This window comes from Triturus cristatus, chromosome 3_1, assembly GCF_964204655.1.
Source record: "Triturus cristatus chromosome 3_1, aTriCri1.1, whole genome shotgun sequence".
Lineage (NCBI taxonomy): Eukaryota > Metazoa > Chordata > Amphibia > Caudata > Salamandridae > Triturus > Triturus cristatus.
Window position 1 is genome coordinate 855,959,279 of NC_140583.1, and position 20,484 is coordinate 855,979,762.

General features: G+C 43.9%; 1 protein-coding gene across 6 annotated transcripts in view; it reads right to left on the reverse strand.

The window, feature by feature from the left end:
• MAP3K20 (mitogen-activated protein kinase kinase kinase 20) overlaps positions 1 to 20,484 on the reverse strand; it is an 839,253-nt gene that overhangs the window by 631,535 nt on the left and 187,234 nt on the right. For all 6 annotated transcript variants that reach the window (XM_085645276.1, XM_085645278.1, XM_085645277.1 and 3 more), the window contains exon 3: positions 11,267 to 11,354. In XM_085645276.1, coding sequence (XP_085501402.1) covers positions 11,267 to 11,354 — 88 coding nt within the window. The remainder of the gene's footprint in view (positions 1 to 11,266; positions 11,355 to 20,484) is intronic.

Sequence of the window (20,484 nt, forward strand, 5' to 3'; positions counted from 1 at the left end):
GAATGTCTGCATTGTCAGCATTCCGTCCATCATTTGTTTGTTGTAACGCTTTTCGCCCTAAGTGGGATGGGTATTCCCAGACGTGGGACCCGTGCTCGCTACGCCACTGGAGTCAAGCTATCCTGGCTGATGACGGCTGATAGCCAGAAACCGGTCCTAGGATGCTTGATTCCGGTCCAGGGAAGACATGGCTTGGCAGTTCGGGCTGGACTGTTCCCATGAGGCACAGGGTCAAGACTGATTTGCATATGGCCATGTCTGAACTGGGGTGGCGTAGTGGGCAAAAGAACGATGGATTTAACCCAGATCTCTTGACTGGGGGAGAATGTCTGCATTGTCAGCATTCCGTCCATCATTTGTTTGTTGTAACGCTTTTCGCCCTAAGTGGGATGGGTATTCCCAGACGTGGGACCCGTGCTCGCTACGCCACTGGAGTCAAGCTATCCTGGCTGATGACGGCTGATAGCCAGAAACCGGTCCTAGGATGCTTGATTCCGGTCCAGGGAAGACATGGCTTGGCAGTTCAGGCTGGACTGTTCCCATGAGGCACAGGGTCAAGACTGATTTGCACATGGCCATGTCTGAACTGGGGTGGCGTAGTGGGCAAAAGAACGATGGATTTAACCCAGATCTCTTGACTGGGGGAGAATGTCTGCATTGTCAGCATTCCGTCCATCATTTGTTTGTTGTAACGCTTTTCGCCCTAAGTGGGATGGGTATTCCCAGACGTGGGACCCGTGCTCGCTACGCCACTGGAGTCAAGCTATCCTGGCTGATGACGGCTGATAGCCAGAAACCGGTCCTAGGATGCTTGATTCCGGTCCAGGGAAGACATGGCTTGGCAGTTCGGGCTGGACTGTTCCCATGAGGCACAGGGTCAAGACTGATTTGCATATGGCCATGTCTGAACTGGGGTGGCGTAGTGGGCAAAAGAACGATGGATTTAACCCAGATCTCTTGACTGGGGGAGAATGTCTGCATTGTCAGCATTCCGTCCATCATTTGTTTGTTGTAACGCTTTTCGCCCTAAGTGGGATGGGTATTCCCAGACGTGGGACCCGTGCTCGCTACGCCACTGGAGTCAAGCTATCCTGGCTGATGACGGCTGATAGCCAGAAACCGGTCCTAGGATGCTTGATTCCGGTCCAGGGAAGACATGGCTTGGCAGTTCGGGCTGGACTGTTCCCATGAGGCACAGGGTCAAGACTGATTTGCATATGGCCATGTCTGAACTGGGGTGGCGTAGTGGGCAAAAGAACGATGGATTTAACCCAGATCTCTTGACTGGGGGAGAATGTCTGCATTGTCAGCATTCCGTCCATCATTTGTTTGTTGTAACGCTTTTCGCCCTAAGTGGGATGGGTATTCCCAGACGTGGGACCCGTGCTCCCTACGCCACTGGAGTCAAGCTATCCGGGCTGATGACGGCTGATAGCCAGAAACCGGTCCTAGGATGCTTGATTCCGGTCCAGGGAAGACATGGCTTGGCAGTTCGGGCTGGACTGTTCCCATGAGGCACAGGGTCAAGACTGATTTGCATATGGCCATGTCTGAACTGGGGTGGCGTAGTGGGCAAAAGAACGATGGATTTAACCCAGATCTCTTGACTGGGGGAGAATGTCTGCATTGTCAGCATTCCGTCCATCATTTGTTTGTTGTAATGCTGATGTGCATGGCATGTCCTGATAGTGAAATACTGCCAATTTTGTTTTTCACTATTCTAAGGCTATCTGTTCCCATAGGATAGAATGGGGAGTTTGCTTATAACATCTTATAAGCATAACTGCCCCTGGGAACCAGATAGGAAAATAAAGTTAAGTATGTCTGAACTCAGAATGTTAAAATGCATGTTTTAGTAAGGGTGATTTTTACATTCTGTATTTGAAAATACCACTTTTAGAAAGTCTTGCTTAGCCATACAGTGTGCCTCTGCTAGGATGTGTATTGACTGTCTGGCTTTGGAGTGACAGGGGCTGGGGATGTGCAGAGGTTCCAGAGAGTTCGGGGGAGTCAGTGCTATGCTGAATAGGCCTGGTCTGCATTTGGGGTGGTAGGAGGAGTAGCACCTGCACCTGAATAGGGCTTTGCCTGCCTTCCACAATGATGGCTCCGCCCCCCTGTGGTGTTTCTGGAGCCAGGGCTTACACTGCAATGGAGGTTGTTGTGCACTTGAAAAGTGCCCCCCATAGCTGGTTTTGACTGAGCACAGGGCTCCTCTGCACAAAGAGAACAAAGACATTTTATTTTGGGTTATAAGTATTAGACCTAAAACCACTGAATTTTGGGATACTTCTGGAATCAAGAGGAACCTTTGCCAAGGAGGAGAGCTGGAGAAACTGAGGAGAGGTACTGCCCTGGCTGTGTGTCTGGGGTTTGCCTGCAGTTGCTGTTTCTGCCAAGGAAAGGAGAAGGACTTTGCTGTGTGCTGTGTCCCTTGCTTAAGGAAAGTCTCCAAGGGCTTGAGCCGAGCTTGCCTTCTGTTTTGAAGTCTCAGGAACACAAAGATTTCAGCCCCATCTCCCCTGAATTTTCTTGCTGGGAGTTCTGATCTGTCAAGATGTGCCTGTGACTGTGTGGGGCTTCTGGAGTTTGTTTCAGCTGCTGGGAGCTGGAAATCAACGCAACAACAAGAAAATCCAGAGACTGTCCAAACAATCACACCACACGATATTAGGCACATGGAGAGAGAATTTTCAGGTCTCCTGACCGAATGCATAGATGGGCTTTAGGGCGAATGTTTTTGCACCTGTTGAGATGCCTTAAAGGGGTTTTGGTGGGGTGCGGGTGTCCAGGGAACTGTGTGGTGCTAAGAAAATAATGTACATGTATGGTTTAATCTTTGTGTCGGAGCCTTTATGTGCTGTTGTTGGACTTGGCCCTTTTTGCAGGGTTATCCTCAAACTTTTTGCATCTTTCTCCTATTTTTTCCTGACCTGTTGTTGTTGGTTTTAGGACTCTGGGCACTTTATCACTGCTAATCAGTGCTAAAGTGCATAAGCTCTCTGTGTAAATTGTGAACATGATTTGTTATCAATGATTGGCATATTTGATTTACTTGTAAGCCCCTAGCAAAGTGTACTGAGTGTGCCAGGGCCTGTACATCAAATGCTACTAGTGGACCTGCAGCACTGATTTTGCCACCCATGTGGAGTTTGTTAACTGCCATGTCGATCTGGCAAGTGCACCCACTTGCCAGACCCTAATCTTCCCTTCTTTTCTTACATATTAATCTCCCCTAAGGTAGGCCCAAGGTACGCCTGTGGGCAGGGTGCAGTGTATGTGAAAGGTAAGACATGCCCTGATGTGCATGGCATGTCCTGAAATACTGCCAATTGTGTTTTTCACTATTTTAAGGCTATCTGTTTCCATTGGATAGAATGGGGAGTTTGCTTATAACATCTTATAAGCATAACTGCCCCTGGGAACCAAATAGGAAAATAAAGTTAAGTATGTCTGAACTCAGAATGTTAAAATGCATGTTTTAGTGAGGGTGATTTTTACATTCTGTATTTGAAAATACCACTTTTAGAAAGTAGGTATTTTCTTGCTTAGCCATACAGTGTGCCTCTGCTAGGATGTGTATTGACTGTCTGGCTTTGGAGTGACAGGGGCTGGGGATGTGCAGAGGTTCCAGAGAGTCCGGGTGAGTCAGTGCTATGCTGAATAGGCCTGGTCTGCATTTGGAGTGGTAGGAGGAGTAGTACCTGCACCTGAATAGGGCTGTGCCTGCCTTCCACAGTGATGGCTCCGCCCCCCTGTGGTGTTTCTGGAGCCAGGGCTTACACTGCAATGGAGGTTGTTGTGCACTTGCAAAGTGGACCCCATAACTGGTTTTGACTGAGCACAGGGCTTCTCTGCACAAAGAGAACAAAGACATTTTGGGTTATAAGTATTAGACCTAAAACCCCTGAATTTTAGGATACTTCTGGAATCAAGAGGAACCTTTGCCAAGGAGAAGAGCTCGGCAGGGTAATCTATCTATGTAGGGGAAATGAGAGTCATTTTGCCACGAGGTAGACACAAAACGTACCGATTTTTCCCCAAGAGGTACTCCTGGTCATGGGTTCGAGATATTTCTTTTCCCAGGAACCTAAGTTCCCTCCTCTCAACCTCAATTTGTAATGTCAAGGGGATAATCTTAAACCTCATCATTCTACAAGCTTTAATAAGACTTTCTCCCACCCCTTTTGCCCATGTTAGATCACTCTTCAGTATCTCATTTCTGCACCATTGCAAAACTTTATGATCATCACCTGATCCCTGGCGCTGCCAAAATCCTACTAGGGCCAAGCATGCTGTTATACTCCATGAGGTGATACCTGTTTCTAGCCTCACTGCCTGCACCATTGAGGACTTGGGCAGTGATAATAGATTTTTCAGGGGTTTTCCCTCCTCAGCGTCCCATCCGTTTTTACCACTCAAGTATAATAGTTCGGCTCCATAAAGGAATTGAGGTGAGACCATGGCTGTATAAGCTTTTTGAACCGGTCTATCCGACTTTTCCCCATATACTCCGTTAAATCTTTTTAGACCACTAACCGAGGCTGATGTCCTTAATTTTAATGCTTCAAGATGGGTAACCCAGTTCAGATTTTCCTGAAAAACCACATGCCCAGGTACCTGTATTCGTCAACTATTTCCAACTTTGTGGAGCCCAAAAACCTTTTTTCTCTTCTTCCAAAACTTAAAATCTTTGTTTTATCCATGTTCAGTACAAGTTTTTTAAGCCCACAGTATTCATTAAAACTATTCAACTTTCTTTGTAGCCCAATCTCAGTTTGGTCTATTATTACCAATTCATCCGCATATAATAGACATGATATATGTCTCCCATCTACCTTTGGACTGGCCCCTCTTTCATTACCTAGGACCGAGGGTAGGTCTGCAATGAATAGGGAAAAAAGTAGAGGGGCCAAGACACACCCATGTCGCGGCCCATTACCAATTTGGATTTTCTGGGATAGACTCCCCTCTATGTCTAAGATTATCTGCGCCCAGTTAGAAGTGTGTAGTACTTGTATTAATCTCAATAAATCTCTTGGGATGTCATAACCGATCAGCGTCTCCCACAGTGTCTCACGGTCCACTAAATTGAATGATGCGGGAAGTCTACGAAGCAGCAGTACAAACTTTCCCTCTGCTCAATGGACTTCAGCGCAATAGACCAGAGCGCAAAGCAGTGGTCGACCGTTGAATGTCCCTCCTTTAATCGACCCTGCTCCGAAGGTACAACCTGAGTTACTTCTGTCATCTCCTTAAATCTCTCCAAGATTATTTTGGCGAAAACTTTTTCGCCTATATCTAAAAGATTAATTAATCTGTAATTCTTCGGGGTCTCTATGTCTCCTTTTTTGTGGATGAGTCTTATAATTGCCCCTCTCCAGTTTTCTGGTATGCCTGTGTTAAGAATCCCCAGGAACATTTTTGAAATGCCCACCATTCTGGCCTGTTTTTTAGGATCACTGTGGGAAGATTATCTGGGCCAGCAGCTTGAGTCAGATTTAAGTTAGATATATTTTTTTAACATTGCTGGAGGAGAAATGATCCTTAATTTCCTCGCTCTCTCCTGGCCATAATTTTAAGTTTGATCTCTCTGTTTCTTTCCAGTTTCCATAAATTTCCCCCAGGTATGTAACCCAATCGTCTTCTGGTACCACACAGTTCAAGCAACCCAAATATTTACCCGAGCTTTCTTGGACTAACTTCCAGAAGCCTTTCATATCTTTTGATTCTATCGCTGTTAGCAATTTAACCCAGCAACTCTCTTTCTAGGATCTTTTCGTATTCCTTACAATCATTTTATAAATTCTCCTTTGTTTCTGGAGTTTGTGGAACAATTCTACATTATACTTTGCCCTAAGTCTTCTTTCCCGTTGTCTGATACTTGCTTTAGCTTTACTACATTCTTCGTCAAACCATTTCCTCTCTTTACTTTGTGATCGGTTTTTCCTCCCACACCCTGGTGTACTATATTTGATTTTTTCTCTTAAGCATTCCACCAGTTGACTGATAGTATTTTCAAACCAAGTATTATCATATGTATTCGGGATATTTTCCACCAGGAGCGTCTTCTGAACAGCTGCTAATTTTTCGATAGATTCCTCAGATATACGGGTTGTGAGACGCCTTGGGTAATCAACATGGACCTGTGTCTCTTTGTTTTTTCTTTTTCCCAAATACTTCTGTCCTCAAAGGGTAATGATCACTACCTTCCACACTTACCACCTCAAAGAGCTTGATTAGATCAAAATTCCAGGCATGTAAAAACACATAGTCTATTGGGCAGGGTTGCTGGCCTAGCTTAAAGGTACGCTTTGCTGGTCTAGTTGCGTCCAATCTGCAATTCACACAGACCATGCCCATAGCGTCCAGCATTTGACCAAGAGCCAGGTCTTGTGCTGACATTACCCCCCTCATGAATATAGCATCCTTTATTTTATTGGAAGCCAACAATTCCATGCACCATGAGTCGATCCTACGTGGGTTTAACTTGTGGTTGAAATCGCCCAGCACAAACAATACATCTTTCTGAAAATTGTCAGATAAAGATAACAAATCCTCTTTTAGTTTTTTCATTTCAACCTTACAATCATTCTCTTCCCCCCTCTGGATGAATATTTACAATAACTATACCTTCAAATCGAGGGTCAGGATTTACTAACAGCACTCTGCATCCTATTGCCCATTTGCATTTTACATCCAAAAGTACCACCTTTCTGGCAATCTTAGTTGAGACCAACGTCAATTGCCCTCCTGAGGTTCTACCAAAACGTTTCCTTCTTGCGACTTTCATTTGTCACTATTCTATTATATCCATTTATGTTCCAGGATAATATGGCCAGGCTGTGCGACGACCCAGACTCCTAATCAATCTCACTTAGGAACCCGCCTCCCTCATATGCTGGGGATGCTAGGGCTCTATATCTATTTCCGACTAGTGACCCTTCTTCATCTCTCTCTATGTCCCTGCACTTTATAGTGATTTCAAGGTCATCCGTTTTATCCCAGCAAGCATCGATCATCCTAACCTGCCTTTGGCCCAGCCCTGCATGGTTTATAAGGAATGGTCTCTCATGCTTATTATGTTCTTGCAATTCTATCCTTTTTACTAGTCTGATACCTTCCTTATGTGGCTCTTGTTCCGCTTTTATTAATGCTGTCTTAACTAGCCCAGAGTAAAGTAGAACCTTAGTTACTTCGGTTCCCTTGTTATTTAAAGTAAAACCTACTTCTCTAAGACCCTCTGTGCCAATATTCCATAAGCTTGCACATTTGGATAGGGAGAAAAGCAGTTCTGAACGATTTAATGGATTTAATTTCCTCACTTTTTTTCCCCTGGCCAATCGCCTCAAAGAATACCCACAGCCCCTGTCTACCTTTTGACTCTGACTCTTGGGGGCCCCCGTTTTGATCGTAATCCCTTCTACCATGATGATTTGACTCCTTACCTTTCCCCATATGGTCTCTCATGTTTCTAGTGTCTCCTTGCATTCTCATCTCCATCCTCCTTTCCTTATCACCCTCTTCTTTTTCCCTCCGGTCTTTGTTTGTACTATTTTTCCTCCTCCTAGGTTTTCCTGTACCTTTTTTCCTCCTTTCTCCGACTTCTGGATTACTAGTTTCCTTTCCTAAGTTGTTTTTCTTTATCGGGGCTACCTCACGTTCTTTCTAACGCTCTTTTGCTCTTCTTCCATTACTTCCTTCCATATCCCCTGCTGAAATGAAGCTTGGCCCTTTCTAGATTTTTACTTTCGCCTCTTTGGGCAAGGGATGCGCTGTTTAAAACTCCTCCTTTCCCCCTGTGTTTTTATAATCATTGTATACCGTGAAATATAAACACTATGCTCTTCATTCTGCAATGTGGCCTCCATCAGCGCGCCTTCCTGCCAGGACCTAACCCCCTCTTGGTGGTCCCCGCCAACTGGTCTAACTATGGAGGGCATTAAATCTTTAATTTATTTCAGCTCCACTATCATGATATTAAACTGATCCCTTTGTGATTTTACGACTTCATTATTCATTACCGATACCTATAGCAAACCTTGCAAGGTTTTTTGCAGAATTAACATTGCATCCAGCATTGAGGCGCTGGAAGTTAATGTTACCTCAAGGTTAAACAGAGAGGGTCCTGAAATATCATTTTCTTTGTCCTGAGAATTTTCAGCACCCTCCTTCTCGTCCGAATATCCTTTTCTAAGATGATTTTTAATCTGTCCCTCATCGTCTGTTTCCAACTCCTCGTTTTCTCCCTTTATCTCTATCTCTTGGACACTCAAAGAGGAAGAGAGTCTCGGTGATGAGGACAGCCTCGCGTCCAGTGATAATCCAGAGAGATTAAAGCGGGTTTGATTTGGTGAGACTTGCTACGGGAACTCCAGGAATACCAAATTAGCTGGAGTTAACTGATTCTCGCCCACACTATGTTCTTTTTCTATCAGTCACTTCCCTTTAACGTGCTTTCCCACAAAATCTTTGATTGATTTTGTTACCGAGGATCCACCTTTTACCCCCCCCACAGCCTACTTTGCTGCGGGGTTGTGTTCGGGGGTTGTTTTTTCCTCTGTAGTCCTTTTTTGCGTACAGTGGTGTCACCATTGGCACTTTTTACATTTCCATTCTCTTTCTCTTTCAGGTTTATGTCCATATCCTTACCTCCCGTTTCGTTGTGATCGGGTTTTTAGTTTTTTTTGTCCTTTACATACTTTTGTTTTGCCAAGTGCCATCACCTTTTTAGATCCTTTTACGCTTTGCTTTACTGTAGGTAAACCCCCAACAGTTCTCTTCTCCTACCCTTTTGGTTTCCCAGCAGACTTCCAAGCAAACTTCAAATACAGTCCCTTTTTCGTGCCTGGAGCTCCTTCCAACACCATTAATTGATTTGCCACAGCCCCCCTACCCTGCACTTACCTCTGTTCCACGGCTGCACACATAAAGCTCTGCTGCTCCTCCTATTACCACTCAATAGACAGCTGGGGGAACAACCTTTACAACGCAACTTTTACAACGCACTACACTTACAACACATTTTTTACAACGCAACATCCACTACAACGCATTCCATTACATCGCATGACACTACAACGCATTTTTAAAAACTACCTTTACAACGCATTCCATTACATCGCATACTACCTTTACAACGCATACCATTTCAACGCATAATATTACATTAAAACCCCTACACTATCCAACACTTACCCTACTGTTGCACCCCCTGGAGTTAGAATAGTAATTTTTACCCCTATACTATCCAACACTTACCCTACTGTTGCACCCCCTGGAGTTAGAATAGTAATTTTTACCCCTATACTATCCAACACTTACCCTACTGTTGCACCCCCTGGAGTTAGAATAGTAATTTGTACCCCTATACTATCCAACACTTACCCTACTGTTGCACCCCCTGGAGTTAGAATAGTAATTTTTACCCCTATACTATCCAACACTTACCCTACTGTTGCACCCCCTGGAGTTAGAATAGTAATTTTTACCCCTATACTATCCAACACTTACCCTACTGTTGCACCGCCTGGAGTAAGAATAGTAATTTTTACCCCTATACTATCCAACACTTACCCTACTGTTGCACCCCCTGGAGTAAGAATAGTAATTTTTACCCCTATACTATCCAACACTTACCCTACTGTTGCACCCCCTGGAGTAAGAATAGTAATTTTTACCTCTATACTATCCAACACTTACCCTACTGTTGCACCCCCTGGAGTTAGAATAGTAATTTGTACCCCTATACTATCCAACACTTACCCTACTGTTGCACCCCCTGGAGTAAGAATAGTAATTTTTACCCCTATACTATCCAACACTTACCCTACTGTTGCACCCCCTGGAGTAAGAATAGTAATTTTTACCCCTATACTATCCAACACTTACCCTACTGTTGCACCCCCTGGAGTAAGAATAGTAATTTTTACCCCTATACTATCCAACACTTACCCTACTGTTGCACCCCCTGGAGTAAGAATAGTAATTTTTACCTCTATACTATCCAACACTTACCCTACTGTTGCACCCCCTGGAGTTAGAATAGTAATTTGTACCCCTATACTATCCAACACTTACCCTACTGTTGCACCCCCTGGAGTAAGAATAGTAATTTTTACCCCTATACTATCTAACACTTACCCTACTGTTGCACCCCCTGGAGTAAGAATAGTAATTTTTACCCCTATACTATCCAACACTTACCCTACTGTTGCACCCCCTGGAGTAAGAATAGTAATTTTTACCTCTATACTATCCAACACTTACCCTACTGTTGCACCCCCTGGAGTTAGAATAGTAATTTTTACCCCTATACTATCCAACACTTACCCTACTGTTGCACCCCCTGGAGTAAGAATAGTAATTTTTACCCCTATACTATCCAACACTTACCCTACTGTTGCACCCCCTGGAGTAAGAATAGTAATTTTTACCCCTATACTATCCAATACTTACCTTAAATGCAATTTAATATTATGCGTTGTAATGGTATGCGTTGTAAAGGTAGTATGCGATGTAATGGAATGCATTGTAAAGGTAGGTTTTAAAAATGCGTTGTAGTGTCATGCGATGTAATGGAATGCGTTGTAGTGGATGTTGCGTTGTAAAAAATGCGTTGTAAGTGCATGCGTTGTAAAAGTGTGCGTTGTAACGTCATACATCCGACAGCTGGGCTCCAGGTGAAGCTCAGCACACTGCACTGAGAGCTGTCGACCGTCGGGGGCCCCTAAGAGACGAGCCCTGACTCAGTCCGTGTACTGCCCAATTGCTTTTCCCAGGGAGGCTAGACCTATGAGCTCGGTGTTCACATAAGCCTTCTCCAGGCTTTTCCAATGCGCCTTCTCCTGGCGTTCCGATGCGCCTTCTCATGGTGTTCCTCGTTCTTCCTCGTCGGCGGTGTCACGTGATCCTGCATGGTATGGCATAGCGCGATACTGAGCTGAGCAGAGCGTAGCGTAGCCGGGAACAGAGGCAAGTCTTGAGTCCAGATTTTTCCACTCGAAATCCCCTATTCCATATTCTACCATCTTTTCTGAACAGGTGGTACATGTTAATGTGGGCCAGTACGTGGGGTGGGAAATGAGCAATGGGAGTAGGGAAGGCAAGGGAAAATATTTATTATATTAGCAGGGGGAAGCATTGTTAATTTCTTTCCATCTGACTTGCAATCAAGCCCTTGTCAATTTTTATCAAATGCTTGTATGTTTTTGTATATACTATTTTTTATGTCAGTTGCTATCGCATAAACATTAGATCCACTCACCTGTAACAATACAGTAGTTTGGGGGTTCAAGCACTGCTCCATAAAACTGAATGATGTTTCTGTGACTGAGCATGCTCAGTATCTCCGCCTACAGATGGAAAAAATCATAATTATATGACTGGTTTGAAAAATTAAATAAGTAGTTTAATTAGGCTGCAATGTTATAGACTCTAGTACATGATTGTGATGAATATATAGCTCTAGTATATTTGAAACAGAACATAATCAAGCAAAGAGTCAGAAACATTCCCAGCGTTCAAAGAAAGGTCAAAGGTGCGGAAATTGAAAGATATTTGTGTCAAACAATGTAAGTCTGTCGACCCTCAAAAAACATGGTAACAATAGTACATGTAAGTATAAGCACAAGCTTATCAATTCATTTCAATCTAGTCTTTTGTGTTAAATTCATTAAAAACTTAACAAAGGTAAAAAAAGGAACACTATCAATCCTTAAAGCACATCACATCACATCAAAATATAAAACCGTGTAAAAAATAAATTTCAAGAGTTGGAAATCTCTTAATGTTTATAGGACCATTTTATAAAACTCGTCTGTTTTTCTATCAGTTTTTAACCATAAGGTTAACATAGTGCCACCCACACCAATTTTTTCACACACATGCAGCAATAATTACCAATTAAAAGTGACAAAGCATTTTGCCATTTACAGAAAGGTCTTTAAGCACAAAATTAGCTAGTGCCATCCAAGCTGAACTGAAAAAAGACAACAGCCTTTAAACACTCCAGGCAGAGTATTACATTTTTGGATTGGTAAAATACCGTCCAAGACAACCTGGAATGAATGAAAGCAACAGCTGATAGATGTGTTCCTCTATAATTTGAGCTTAGCAGACAGGTATAGCTTTGTTCGGACACAAGGGAGAACCAGTTAAGTCAAGACAATACCCTTTCGGTCTTAGAGTACGACATATATTGTGCCAAAAGGGAATCAGGGAACTCTGAGTGTGTTGAGGTCAGTGAGACTGCTGACCCCACCCCACCCCGCTTTGTAACTCTGTGTCATGATTGGCACTTGGCCCTGGACACATCAGGGTGTAAACATGAAGCAGTCAGGTCAGAAGCAATCAGTGTGCCATGCAAAAGACTGAAGGGGTCACGCCTACAGGGCTGTGAAATCCTCAGCCTGGCAAAGTTTAGCTGAGGCAGCCAGGCACCTGCGCATTTAGCACATGTCTAGCTCCTGGCTGCCTGACCTGAACAAGAAGACTGTCTGTCAGGCAGACCTTTGCTCAGCCAGACAAATGCTCTTCTTGTCAGGGGAAAAGGTGGGGCTGTGCGTCCCCTTCACCCGTACAGAAGGACCGCTGCTGTCTGTGTCAAAACAAAAATAACAACCCACTTTGACAGAAACTATAGCACTTTCCATAAGATATATTTGCCGGAGATCCGCATTCTTTGAATTTACAGCTCTACTTGTGAGTTACTTCAAAGAGTGTGGATCTATAAATTAACCGCCATGGGTAAGAACATTTATAGGGGCATTTACTACTGTAAACAGCCACCAAAATAAAGACAGTAAATCTATCTAACTCTGTGTAATAACTGTACACGTTTGACCGGCTAGATTGACATTATAATCACAAGGATTGAACAGCACTCCTGCATGCATTTCTAGTTCAGTGCTAAAGGGAAAGGAACTGAAAGTGGCAATCCATTATCGTAGAGGTATTTTTTTCTGATTTTATTTGTGAGATTACTGCTATTCTGCACTCACATCAGATAACTGGAGCCTGATTTAAAATATTTAAACAATTCGGCCACATTTGAGTGCTCCCGAGCTAGGCTGGAGACTGCCCCACCCTGATATTGACAATAACAGGGGCATCTCTATGAGGAAGTGTTTCCAAATGTAAGACCCTGAGGGTTCCCTGAAAAATAAGGAGTTGCCAAGGGAATTGATAATTCCTGTCCTGATTCCAATGGATATTCCTAATCCCCCCCCAACCTCCACCCCACAGCCCTATGGGGTATTCCACACGTAGATCTATCCAGACAGAAGACAACAGGTCGGCAGAGTTAACTTGGAGCTCATAATTCTGATGGGAGCAGTGGGTCCTGTTGCAAGCACTGTTTGTGTCCTGTACAAGCACCTTTACAGTACTAACAGCAAAAACACTCCTGTGCATAAGTTCACTACCAAACACACAGCAAACCTTTGCAACCTCTGCCGTGAGTTAAAGGGTGGCAGTAGGGATCTGTAGCACTCTTCTTACAAATTTCCACCCCACGCTTACCTGATTAAGAGGTAGGCAGGGTGTGGATTAGGCCAGAAAGACCACCACCATCACAGAAGCGGGCCACCGTGTTAAATTAGGCAACAATATTCATCAGGTGTTTCTGAGAATGGCAGTCAGGGTGGGCGGAAGGCTAGGGGATGGTGGAGGACTCCTCTGGGAATTCAAGACAGCAATGATGTGTAATGTAAAGAATGTAATTATAAAATGTAGCAACTTCATGCTAGTCCTCTCGGAATACAGTTTTACTGTAGTGCCACTGTTACCTCTTCAGACCACATACAGTGAATGAAGTGTGATCCAACAGGGACAATTGTTTACATACAAAAACTCCAAGAACTCATCGTTTCTAAAGGTGGCAATTGTCGGAGGTAGGGGCATTATGGGGAAAGAGGAATGGAGTCCTGGAATTCTTCTAAATTCTCAGGGCCTGTGGATACAGCAGGGTGCCTCCTATTGCCTCATGTATTACCTCAGGACATGGGACATTAGAATGGGCTATGGGCCCCCAGAGACTGCCTATGGCACAGCCATGATGCTTGCTTGATTACAATCTTATTGACCACAAACAATCTTCCATGGGGTCTGTCGCTGAGTCTTCACTCTACAGGAAATAGTAATTTGGATATCACGGATTTCTTGCAGCAGCATTGTTGTGTGTTCAATATAGGTACCCTAATATAGGCTTGGTTAATATCATACCCCTTCACCTACATTACCTCCCCTACACTACACTGTAACAAGCCTTTCAGGATTGAACCTTTACCTAGTTCTAGTCCTGGGCGCAGAAGGAGGGATTCCCTGACAATAGTGTTCTATGACTTCATCATTAGACTGACACAGTATGAATGAATATTCATCAGGGTTCTTGGAAACCAGGCTGGGGCTATATCCACCTGCATAATCGCAACGTACAAGGTTCCTCTCATACGTCATCCTCAAACCCAACAATGGCTAATACAAAAAACAAGGAACAAAGGAACCCTAGATACTTTTCTGTATAAATACAGCACCTCTTGCTAGTATTAGTTAGAGGGAACCAAGACTTCCAGGCCGACACACTGACCAGAGATGCTGAGGCTCCTGCATGCAGATGCTCCAGCTGACAGTGGTCTAAACATCCCCTGCGGACAGGCTAACATTCTCGGTGGGGTGCTCGGAATCAGTCTGCCACCAAACCCACAGTTTATGTTATCCGAACGAGCAGATTCTGTATAGGAATATATAGGAACTACACGACAGCATAATTAAATGTAAGGGTATGAAGCTTATCAGTATCACAAACACACAGGGACACAGAAAACCAGATTTGGTAGAGCTGGCAGAGCTGAGAATTAACAAAGTTTGCATGCCGGAAATTAAATGAATTACAGTCGCCAATTCATAATTATAGGGGGAGTCATACACTGAGGCACACTGTAACATTTACATTTCACGAGATAAGGTGTTCGGCCATAAATTGGTGGAGTTCCTTCTCCAACAAACTGGCATTTCCTATTTTCTCAATAACCCACTCAACAAAGCTCTTTTTTTATTTAAACGAAGTCTGAGCAGACTCTACCACTGGAAACCTTGGACCCATCAGTCAAAGGACCTCCGGGAAACAGTGTTGAGGCTCCAAGCTGTTTAAGGACAGGGCCAGATCAACTAATTATCCTTGCCTGGCTGCCCTCGGCATAGAAAATAAACAATGACGCAGGCACACAGGAAAAAACCTCTCTGCTTGTCAGGGTCGTTCTTACTAGGTTTTTCACAAAAATCCCCCAATTTGGGGGTTTGCTATTGGAAACCAAAACAAAATGCTGATGCTAAGGCTGTGCCAACGCAAAGCTTTCGTTACAGAGATGCCCACCAGGAAGGTAAGGATCTATAAATAGGGCAAGCTATTATCTGCTGGCTGAGAGAGCTTGAGGACCTTCCACCCTAAAAGAATGATCCCCCCTAATCCACTTCAGAGACTCCCAATATAGTCAAACCTTACACTCCAAAGACCAGTTTATGTAAACCGCAGAAGGCCAACAATAAGAGAACAGTACAGTACAACATTCAGCATACTTCTTTTTGATGATGTGTGGGTTAGCAAACATATATATCAAAACATATGATACAGTGTTGCATTATTTTATATAAAGTGCACAACAGGCTCACTCGAGCAACACTACAACTACGGAGTCCAGAATGCCCTGCTAAGCGGCCACGCCCACTAGGGACGGATTTCCTGTTTTATAAATGAAGTACACTGACTGTTGTGGCATCTACCATTCACGAGACAGCCTTTGAAGAAGTGCGAAGCACGAAGCGCGTCAGGCTTGTGACCAGAAGCATGCTGTGTGGTGTATCAAGTTCGTCATTTGCAGCCTCCATTAAACCATTCCTTAAGCACAACTTACCAGTGTGAAGGCTCTTCCGTAGGGGGACTCTTTGCGGCTTGATGTTTACGGCTTACCCAGCCGTGGAGGAGCACCGCTGCTTTACGCGGACCTGAGGCAACGCCAACCGGCGTGTGCAGAAGTCGTGACTGGAGCTGGATATGGGGGCACTGAGGTGCAGAGGGGAACTTTGAGCACAGCACAGAAACCCACTGTTGGTTTTATTTGAACTTTTATTTGGGGAAAGTGCACAACAGGCTCACTCGAGCAACACTACAACTACGGAGTCCAGAATGCCCTGCTAAGCGGCCACGCCCACTAGGGACGGATTTCCTGTTTTATAAATGAAGTACACTGACTGTTGTGGCATCTACCATTCACGAGACAGCCTTTGAAGAAGTGTGAAGCACGAAACGCGTCAGGCTTGTGACCAGAAGCATGCTGTGTGGTGTATCAAGTTCGTCATTTGCAGCCTCCATTAAACCATTCCTTAAGCACAACTTACCAGTGTGAAGGCTCTTCCGTAGGGGGACTCTTTGCGGCTTGATATATATATATATATATATATATATATATATATATATATATATATTACCTATTGGCGGTCGCCAGTAGGTAGTTATAGTTAGGACCCTGTTTCCATAGGAAATCCGCAACATTCTATTTGGAATAACTTTGGCGCCGGTCGACGAATCTTCGCGAAATTTTCAAAACTAATGGGGCGCTCCGCTCCGCTCCTACCCTGAAAGTCTCGGGGGGATTCGTCAAGCGGGGGCTGAGAAAAAAGGGGGGTCCCAAAACGCGTTTTCCCCATGCATTTTTCCATAGGACCTTTAGACACAGCTACAGCCCGAACGGCTGAACAGAATTACTTGTAATTTGGCAGAGAGGTAGTCCGCAGGTCAAGGAAGTGCCTTTTGTAGGTCTGGTGTAAATCTGTTCAGTAGTTCCTGAGAAAATAGCATTTAAATCAATATATATATCTGTAAGCGCGCTCCGTGCGCTTACCGTGCGCTTACGGTAAGCTTACCATACGCGTACGGTGCCGTGCGCGAGCGCGATTCTGATTGGTTGTTAGATCAAAGTAAACATTCGAATCGGTCAAAACCAGGAAGTGTTGGCCGCCATTTTCTGTCTGTCGCACTGAAAAAAAAAGGTTGATAACATGAAAAGGGGGCAACGAAGAGAGTTGCAGACCCCCTAGCGTTCGTCAGGGGGTTCACGAAGGACCAAAAAGTATGAAAAATAAATTTAATAATTTTTCTAAAAAATCGCGGGGTGCGCGTACGGTAAGCTTACCGTACGCGTACGGTAAAAAAAAAATAAAAAAAAATAACAAAATTAACAATCACATTTAATATATAAATCTAAGGAACCCCAAGGGAGAAAAAAACAATTGATATTTTGAAAAAAATGGCGAGGCGTGCACGGTACGAAATGCGCAACGTGGGCGCTCCGTGCGCGAAGCGCACCGAGCGCCCACAGCGCGCGCACGGTGTGCGAAGCGCACCGTGCGCGCAAAAATTAAAAATAAATACATAACTTAGCATTTAAAAAACCGTACAAATTCACTGAAAAAACCATAGGTTTCACACACGTTATAGTTAGGAATTAGCATTTAAAAAACCTTGCAAATTCACTGAAAAAACCATAGGTTTCATACATGTTATAGTTAGCTGTACATTTCACTCGTAAAAAACCAATGAAATTCCACGTTATAGTTAGTGCAGGCAACTATAACTCACGTGACCGCAATCCTCTGTTGATGCTAATACTGTATCTTTAGCTATACATATATTACAAATATTTATTTTTCATAAAGACACATATGTCATCAGTGATGTAATATCTGACATCATCAGCAGAGGATTGCGGTCGCGTGAGTTATAGTTGCCTGCACTAACTATAACGTGGAATTTCATTGGTTTTTTACGAGTGAAATGTACAGCTAACTATAACATGTATGAAACCTATGGTTTTTTCAGTGAATTTGCAAGGTTTTTTAAATGCTAATTCCTAACTATAACGTGTGTGAAACCTATGGTTTTTTCAGTGAATATATATATATATATATTGCCGTCATTACTTAAGAGGCAACCCTAGAGGACTCCAACTTCCAGCATGCTGTGCGCCTGGCAGGATGAACGCGAGAGGTTTGACACACCCTTGAGATGGAGGAGGGGCAAGTAATCACCTGACAGGGAGTGGTCATTTCAACATCTTCGTTTGACCCCCAAGGACAATAAGGAGCCCATGAAACCGGCACTGAAGAAAGCCAATCAAGGCTGAAACGCGTCTGCCAAAAGCGTTTCATGGACCTGTGCCACCGCGCGCAAGAAATTCAATAAAGCCGTTTTCTGTACCCCGGAGCTGTGTCGTGCTTTCTATCGACTTGGAGAGAGCATTTGGTTCATATATATATATATATTCACTGAAAAAACCATAGGTTTCACACATGTTATAGTTAGCGGAAATTTTACTGATAAAAAACCAGTGAAATTCCCCCGTTATAGTTAGCGCAGGCAACTATAACTCACGCGACCGCAATCCTCTGCTGATGCTAATACTGTATTTAGACACTTATTTGCCCATGTCTTCTTCCATACATTTTTAGCTATACATATATTACAAATATTTTTTTTTCATAAAGACACATATGTCATCAGCAGAAGATTGCAGTCGCGTGAGTTATAGTTGCCTGCGCTAACTATAACGGGGGAATTTCACTGGTTTTTTATCAGTAAAATTTCCGCTAACTATAACATGTGTGAAACCTATGGTTTTTTCAGTGAATTTGCAAGGTTTTTTAAATGCTAATTCCTAACTATAACGTGTGTGAAACCTATGGTTTTTTCAGTGAATTAGTACGGTTTTTTAAATGCTAAGTTTTTTTCCCTTATAATAAGCCCTGTACATTTGGTGGCCTTCGGCCACCAAAAGCACAGGGGGTGGGGTAAGTGTGGATAGTGTTTTTTGCCCTTAACATAAGCCCTGTGCTTTTGGTGGCCTTCGCCCACCAAAAGCACAGGGGGTGGGGTAAGTGTGGATAGTGTTTTTTTTATTTTTATTTTTTTACCGTACGCTTACGGTAAGCGTACGGTAAGCGTACCCCGCGAAATTGCCGAAAAAAAAATAAAACCGTTTTTGCACTTGGGGGATGGTTGGGGACTCCCTCAACATGACTATGTGGGAGGGAGTTGTCAAAACAGCCCCTTTACATGTTTTTGGGCTTGATATTTTAAAAATCACTCTCAGTGCGAGAGACAAAATGGCGGCCGCCGCTTCCTGGTTTCGGCCGATTCGAATGTTTACTAAGATCTAAGAGCCAATCAGAATCGCGCTCGCGCACGCCACCGTACGCTTACCGTAAGCGTACGGTAAGCGTACCGTAAGCTGGCTCAGATATATATATTGATTTAAAGGCTATTTTCTCAGAATCTACTGAACAGATTTACACCAAACCTACAAAAGGCACTTCCTTGACCTAGGGACTACCTCTCTGCCAAATTTTGAGTAATTCTGTTCAGCCGTTCGGGCTGTAGCTCGTTCTAAAGGTCCTATGGAAAAATGCATGGGAAAAACGCGTTTTGGGACCCCCCTTTTATCTCAGCCCCCGCTTGACGGATCCCCCCGAGACTTTCAGGGTAGGAGCGGAGCGTAGCGCCCCACCTATTTTGAAAAATTTGCGAGGATTCGTCGACCGGCGCCAAAGTTATTCAAAATAGAATGTTGAGGTTTTCCTATGGAAACGTGGTCCTAACTATAACTACCTACTGGCTATCGCCAGTAGGTAATAATATATATATATATATATATATATATATATATATATATATATATATATATATATATATATATATATATATATATATATATATATATATATATCAACAAAGTTTGCCTCACAAAGGAGCCCACAAAGGTAAGTAGCGCTCTTCAATTTTAATAGAGGCTGCAGCATGGAAGGACAGGGCGCTTCAAGCAGTGTCCTTAAAGCCGACGTGTTTCGGGCTCCCGCCCTTTTTCCATAGGCTTAATTACTGCAGACGTGCACATCACAAGGTGCACCTCTTTTTCACGGAGATCCAGCCCCAGTGAGCATGGCCGCTAGCACGGCCTCCTGGACTCTGTAGTGACACCTTAGTTTTACTCCAGTGAGTTGTGTACACTCTGAAGTTTTTGTCCACAATTAAAACCACAGTGGGTCACCTCAAACGTCCATCTTAAAACCAGCTGCATCTCGCTGCCTCATATTCCAGCACCTGTTCTGTAATGGTCTACGCCGGTTGGCGTGTTCCCAGATCCGCCCAAATGCAGCAGGGCATCCCTCACGGCTCGGCGAGCCGTTTTACATCCATCAACAAAGTTTGCCTCACGAAGGAGCCCACACAGGTAAGTAGCGCTCTTCAATTTTAATAGAGGCTGCAGCATGGAAGGACAGGGCGCTTCAAGCAGTGTCCTTAAAGCCGACGCGTTTCAGGCTCCCGCCCTTTTTCCATAGGCTTAATTACTGCAGACGTGCACATCACTAGGTGCACCTCTTTTTCACGGAGATCCAGCCCCAGTGAGCATGGCCGCTAGCACGGCCTCCTGG